We start from the raw sequence: 6489 nt of genomic DNA, 5'->3' as shown, positions 1-6489 counted from the left end.
AACCTGCGCCACGGCTACGGCTGCACCACGCTGCCCGACGGCCACCGCGAGGAGGGCAAGTACCGCCACAACGTGCTGGTCAAGGGCACCAAGCGCCGCGTGCTGCCGCTCAAGAGCAGCAAGGTACGCCAGAAGGTGGAGCACAGCGTGGAGGGCGCGCAGCGCGCCGCCGCCATCGCGCGCCAGAAGGCTGAGATCGCCGCCTCCAGGTAGGCCCCCCGCATCCCTACACCCCGGGGCTGGGTGCAGGCGGGGTGGACCCTGCTGGGGAAGGGGTCCCGGGGAAGGGCGACCCGGGAGGCTCGGTCTCCAAGCCTGTTCTCCTTCCTTCACCGTCAGGGGTTCCCCCCCACCTTTAGAGAGTTAAGTGGAGGTGCCTCAGGTCCCCTGTGGTGGGTCCATCCATCCATCCGTCCATCCACTCATCTACTCCCATCCACCCATTCATCCAACTCTCTATTCACGTAACCCTTCCATTCATCCGGCCTTTCTAAGAGCCACCTGAACAACCATCTCTTCACCCCACCCACCCAACTTCCCTTTCTGATTACCCATCCGACCCCCAGGCACCCATCCAGTCATCCACCCAACCACCCAGTCATCCATCCATTCACCCAGCTTCTTCGCTACCCACCTAACTAGCCCCTCCCTTCGCCGGCCACCTCCAGTCACTCAGCCTCTCTAACATCTACCTGGACAGCCACTCACCCACCCAACCACCTCCTCCTCCACCGCCACCCACCCATCCAACTTTCTATCCTTTCACCCACCCATTCTTCCATTCACCTATCCACCCAACCACCTAGACACCCATCCAGACAACCATTCAACCACTCATCCGTCCCCTTATTTACCAGCGAACCATGTTCACTCAACTATTTCTTCCATCCACCAAGCCACCCATCTTTTGATTTATTTATGTATTATTATTTTTTTAATTATTGTTTTAATTTACATCCAAGTTAGTTAGGATACAGTGCAATAATGATTTTGGGAGTCAAATCCAGTGATTCATCCCCTGTGTATAACACCCTGTGCTCATCCCAACGAATGTCTTCCTTAATGCCCCTTGCCCATTAGCTCATTCCCCCAGCACAACCCCACCAGCAGCCCTCAGTTTGTTCTCTATATTTAAGAATCTCTTATGTTTTGTCCCCCTCCCTGTTTTTATATTATTTTTGCTTCCCTTCCCTCATGTTCATCTGTTTTGTCTCTTAAATTCCACATATGAGTGAAGTCATATGATACTTGTCTTTCTCTGACTAATTTCCTCTAGCATAATATCCTCTGGTTCCATAATCTTTTTGACTGCTGAGTAATACTCCATGGTGTATATATACCACATCTTCTTTATTCATTCATCCTTCGATGGACATTTGGGCTCTTTCCATACTTAGGCTATTGTTGGTAGTGCTGCTATAAACATTGGGTTGCATGTGCCCTTTTGAAACAGCACACTTGTATCCCTCGGATAAATACCTAGTAGTGCGATTGCTGGGTCATAGGGTAGTTCCATTTTTAATTTTTTGAGGAACCTCCATGCTGTTTTCCAGAGTGGGTGCACCAGTTTGCATTCCTACCAGCAGTGCAAATGGGTTCCTCTTTCTCTGCATCCTCACTGACATCTGTTGTTAATGTCAGCCATTCTGACAGGTGTGAGGTGGTATCTCATTGTGGTTTTGATTTGTATTTCCCTGATGATGAGTGATGTTCAGCATTTTTCATGTGTCTGTTAGCCATCTGGATGTCTTCTTTGGAGAAGTGTCTATTTATGTCTTTTGCCCATTTCTTCGGTGGATTATTTGTTTTTTGGTGTTGAGTTTGGTAAGTTCTTTATAGATTTTTGGATACTAACTCTTTATTTGATATGTCATTTGCAATCATCTTTTCCTATTCCATTGGTTGCCTTTTAGTTTTGCTGATTGTTTCCTTCACTGTGCAGAAGATTTTTATTTTGATGAGGTACCAATAGTTCATTTTCGTTTTTGTTTCCCTTGCCTCTGGAAACATGTTGAGTAAGAAGTTGCTGTGGCCGAGGTCAAAGAAGTTTTTGCCTACTTTCTCCTCAAGGATTTTGATGGCTTCCTCTCTTATGTTTACGTCTTTCGTCCATTTTGAGTTTATTTTTGTATAGTGTAAGAAAGTGGTCCAGGTTCATTTTTCTGCATGCGGCTGTCCAGTTTTCCCAACACTGTTTGCTGAAGAGACTGTCTTTATTCCATTGGATATTCTTTCCCGCTTTGTCAAAGATTAGTTGGCCTTACATTTGTGGGCCCATTTCTGCACCAAGCCGCTCATGCATCCATGCATTCATTCACCAACTACCTCCATTCACCAAATCTCCATTTATCCAGCCACCCCCGTCACCTCGCCATGCTTCCATCCACTGAAACAACAGCCAGTCCCACCCACCTAGCCAGTCATGCAAGCACCCATCTATCATCCATCCATCCGACCACCTCCAGTGCCCAACTGTAACTTCCATTCAACAACCCATCTGCACTTGCACTCACTCAGCCGCTGTCACCCATCCATCTTCTAGTCCTGTGTCCAGCCACCTTCCTATCCATTCAGCAACCACCCTTTCATCCATGTTCAGACCCCTCCATGTCTTCTCACTGTACTTCAGAAAAAGTTCTAATGTTGTCTTCAAACATTTATAGCATTTGCTGTGCACATGGCACTGTTTTAGTAGTTTATAAATATTAACTCATTTCATCTCCTTAAGGACTTTATAAGATCAGTACTATTTTTATTTCCTTTCACAGATTGGCTAAATGAGGCTTAGAGAGAGAAAGTGACTTGTCCAAGTCACCCAGGTAGTGAATGGCCCTTCATAATCTGGTTCCTACACTTCTGTTTAGCCTCCTTTCCTTTCCTTCCCTTCCCTTCCCTTCCCTTCCCTTCCCTTCCCTTCCCTTCCCTTTCCTTTTTTCTTTCTTTCTTTTGAGAGAGAGAAAGACTGTGAGTGGGGGAAGGGCAGAGAGAGGGAGACAAAGGATCAGAAGCAGGCACCTCGCTGTCAGCGCAGAACCAGACGTGGGGCTCAAACTCACAAACCATGAGATCATGACCTGAGGTGAAGTCAGATGCTTAACCGACTGAGCCACCCAGGCACCCCCTCATTTCCTACCACTCTTGCCCTGGACCTGGATTTTATTCTCTGTGCAAATTACACTGGCCTTTCATCACCCTTCTTTATTCCTTCTGCCAGAGAGCTTTTGTTGCTCACCTGGACTGCTCTTCCTTCCTCTTGCTGCCCATTTATTTTTTTATTTAAAAAAAATTTTTAATTTTTTAAAATTTATTTCTGAGAGAGAGAGAGAGAGAGAGAGACAGCATGAGCAGGGGAGGGTCAGAGAGAGAGGGAGATACAGAATCTGAAGCAGGATCCACGCTCTGAGCTGTCAGCCTGGAGCCTGATGTGGGGCTCGAACCCATGAACCATGAGATCATGACCTGAGCCGAAGTCAGATGCTTAACCGACTGAGGCCCCCAGGTGCCCCTATTTTTTATTTTGAGAGTGAGAAATAGGCAGAGAGAGAGAATCCCAAGCAGGCTCTGTGCTAATAGCACATGGGGATCGAACCTATGAACCACAAGATCATGACCTGAGCTGAAATGGGGAGTTGAACGCTTAACCAACTGAGCCACCCAGGCACCCCATCTTGCTGCCCATGTAATTCCTACTCTTCCTTCAGGTCAGGCCTGACTCCCTTAGAGAGCTGATAAAGCCCAGTCCCTGTCACTTAACTGCATGGACATTTTCTTAGAACATCTTGCAGGTGCAACTTTATGCTGTTCATGTGATTTGTTTTTAACCTACCATTTATAAAGGGCTCCTTATGTGCCAGTCACTATTCTGAGACCTTTACGTACATTAACTCGCTGAATCTTTAAGACATCTCCAAAAGGTAGGTACTGTTATTATTCCCATCTCGCAAATGTGGAGTGAGCTGCAGGGGCATCAGCGGGTGTGATGGGACAGTGGTGAAACGAACACATCTGTCTTGGTGGTCATGGCAGTCCTGCTGGTGGCTCTAAATGGCCTGGGCTGGAGGCTGTGGCTCTGTGGTCTCCAGGGTTAAGCAGACCTAGCACCAAATCCTGGATCTGTCATCTGTCAGCTGAGACCTGGGCGGATCAGTTTGCCTGTCCCGGCTTGAGTTTCCCCATCTGTGGTACCACTGTTTCTTTGTTGTATGTTCTTGGCCAAATCCGTTTTCTTCTTCAACTTCCATTGTGTCATCTACAAAAATAAGATTTGTCTGAGAGTTAGCAAAGATAGTGCAGGTCCTGTGGTTTATAGTCCTGTCACAGGGCGAGTTCCCCCAGAAGCTGAATTTGAAGTGGAGATCAAGGTACGTCAAGTTTATAGGGAGGACTCAGGATCAATATTTGTGGGGAAGGGAAGGAGAGCTGGGCTGGGCAGGAGATGCTGGGCTGCAGTGCAGTCCCCACAAAGGCCTCAGCCAACCACAAGGGGTATGCTGCTGTGGAGATGCCCTTGAGAGCCGTCCCTAGCTGAGGTGAGGTCACTGGATCTTTACATCTTCCGCCCTGGGTGTGAGGGGTGTACCCCACTACCTTAAAGAAAGAGGTGTGAGGAGCACCTGGGTGGCTCCATCAGTTAAACATCCAACTTTGGCTCAGGTCACAATCTCACAGTTCACAGGTTTAAGCGCTGCATCAGGCTCTGTGCTGACAGCTCAGAGCCTGGAGCCTGCTTCCGATTCTGTGTCTCCATCTCTCTCCCCCCTCCCCTACTTGCGCTCTGTCTTTCTTTCAAAAATAAATAAACATTAAAAAAAAAAGGTGGGGGTGTGTGAGCTCTGGCTGGACAGTTCTGTTCAATCAAGGGCAATCTCTGGACAGGGCTGACAGCTGGCGTCACTCTGAGCAGCCAAGGGGAGGAGGAGAGGAGAAATAAGTCCTTCAGTCCTGAAGGGGAAACTGGATGGCACATCCCAGTATCTGCTACAGTGCGGGACACCTAGCAAGGGCTCAGTAAGCATTACTAGTCACTGTGGTCATTTAGTGAATTCATTATACAGATGCGGAAGCTGAGGCCCAGGAAGGAACGTAATATGCCCGAGACTACCTGGCAGGCAGATGAGAGACGAAGGCTTCAGCACCGACATTTCTGATTCTAAAAAGCTTTAACCAACACATCCTGCTATCTCTGAACTTTGGGAACTTTAAATTGCTGTGAATGTGCGAGCAGTTAGTATCATTAAGACAGAAAGATGGTGTTTTTAAATCTTAAGAAGATTACACACCCTCTCTGCCCCGTTTTCCCTAGTGTTGAGTTCTTAACATTATCTTAATACATTGGTCAAAGCCAACACTGGTACATGACTACTTCTTAAACTCCAGACCTCGTTTGAATTGTACTAGTTTTTCCACTACTGTCCGTTTCCTGTTCATGGTTCCATCTGGTGTCCAGCATTGCCCTTGTCATGTCTCTATGTCTCTTCAGTCTTCTCCGGTCTGGGACAGTTTTTCAGCCTTCCCTTGTTTTTCATGACCTTGACAGTTTTGAGAACTACCGGCCAGGTGTTTTGTAGAACGTCCCTCAGGTTTTCTGATGTTTGTCTCATCATTAGACTGAGGTTATGGGTTTGGGGGGAGAAGACTGTAGAGGGGAGATGCCCAGATCACATCCTATCAGGACACGTGGTCTCAACATGACTTGTCACAGATGATGTTAACCTTGATCCCTTGGTGTCTGCCAGGTTTCTCTGCCTTTGAGTTACCATTCCCCCCCTTCCCATACTCTGTTCTTTGGAATCCAGACACTAAGTTCAGTCCACACCTGAGAGGGAGAAAGTTCTAGAATGAAGCTCCAGAGGGAGGATTATCAACATACATTAGCTGGAATTCTTCTGAAAGAAGATCTGTCCCTTCTTCCAATGGAAACATTTTTAATTATCATGCCAAGTGTGTATTCTTGTGACAGGCGTAAACCAGGACTGTCCTGGGCCACCCTGGGACATCCAGAGCTCACGATAGGATAGGTAAGAGCTTAGGCTCTTGATTTGGAAGATCGTTTGAGTGAGCGTTCTGGCTTCTCTCCTGCAGAGCCAGACCTTGCTCAAATGCTTCACCACTCTGAACCCTGGATTTTCTTTCCCCCTAGGGTTGTTTTGAGGCATAGTTGAGCTAATGCCTATAAAATGTCTGGCGCAGAGCAGCCAGCAGCGAAAGCAGTCATTGTCATCATCTAACATGTTTGATTTGGAAGGTGAGGAAATGGAGGCTTGGGAACGAGGAGGGATTTCCCCCAAGCTCTTACCTGCTGAGGCTAAAATCTTGCCCGTCTCTGCCCCCGTCCNTTCCCTGACCTCCTTTTCCTTCTTGCCAAATCCTGTGCCCTTGAATGTGATGAGCTCCCCTGGAGCTGGGAACCGAATCTTGGGAGCGAGAAGGTGGTATCCAGCTTCCTCCACAAGGTCTGCGAGGAGGGGGGGCGCAGGGTAGGGCTGGGGG

At 47.8% G+C, this 6489-nt stretch overlaps 1 protein-coding gene across 1 annotated transcript in view; it reads left to right on the top strand.

Annotated features, from left to right (window-relative positions):
* JPH2 (junctophilin 2) overlaps positions 1–6489 on the top strand; it is a 69758-nt gene that overhangs the window by 22858 nt on the left and 40411 nt on the right. Inside the window, exon 3 of the mRNA XM_077765246.1 lies at positions 1–209. Coding sequence (XP_077621372.1) covers positions 1–209 — 209 coding nt within the window. The remainder of the gene's footprint in view (positions 210–6489) is intronic.

The sequence above is a fragment of the Crocuta crocuta genome, unplaced genomic scaffold, assembly GCF_008692635.1.
Source record: "Crocuta crocuta isolate KB4526 unplaced genomic scaffold, BGI_CrCroc_1.0 scaffold477, whole genome shotgun sequence".
Taxonomy (NCBI): Eukaryota; Metazoa; Chordata; class Mammalia; order Carnivora; family Hyaenidae; genus Crocuta; species Crocuta crocuta.
This window is presented reverse-complemented; position numbering and strand designations above follow the sequence as displayed.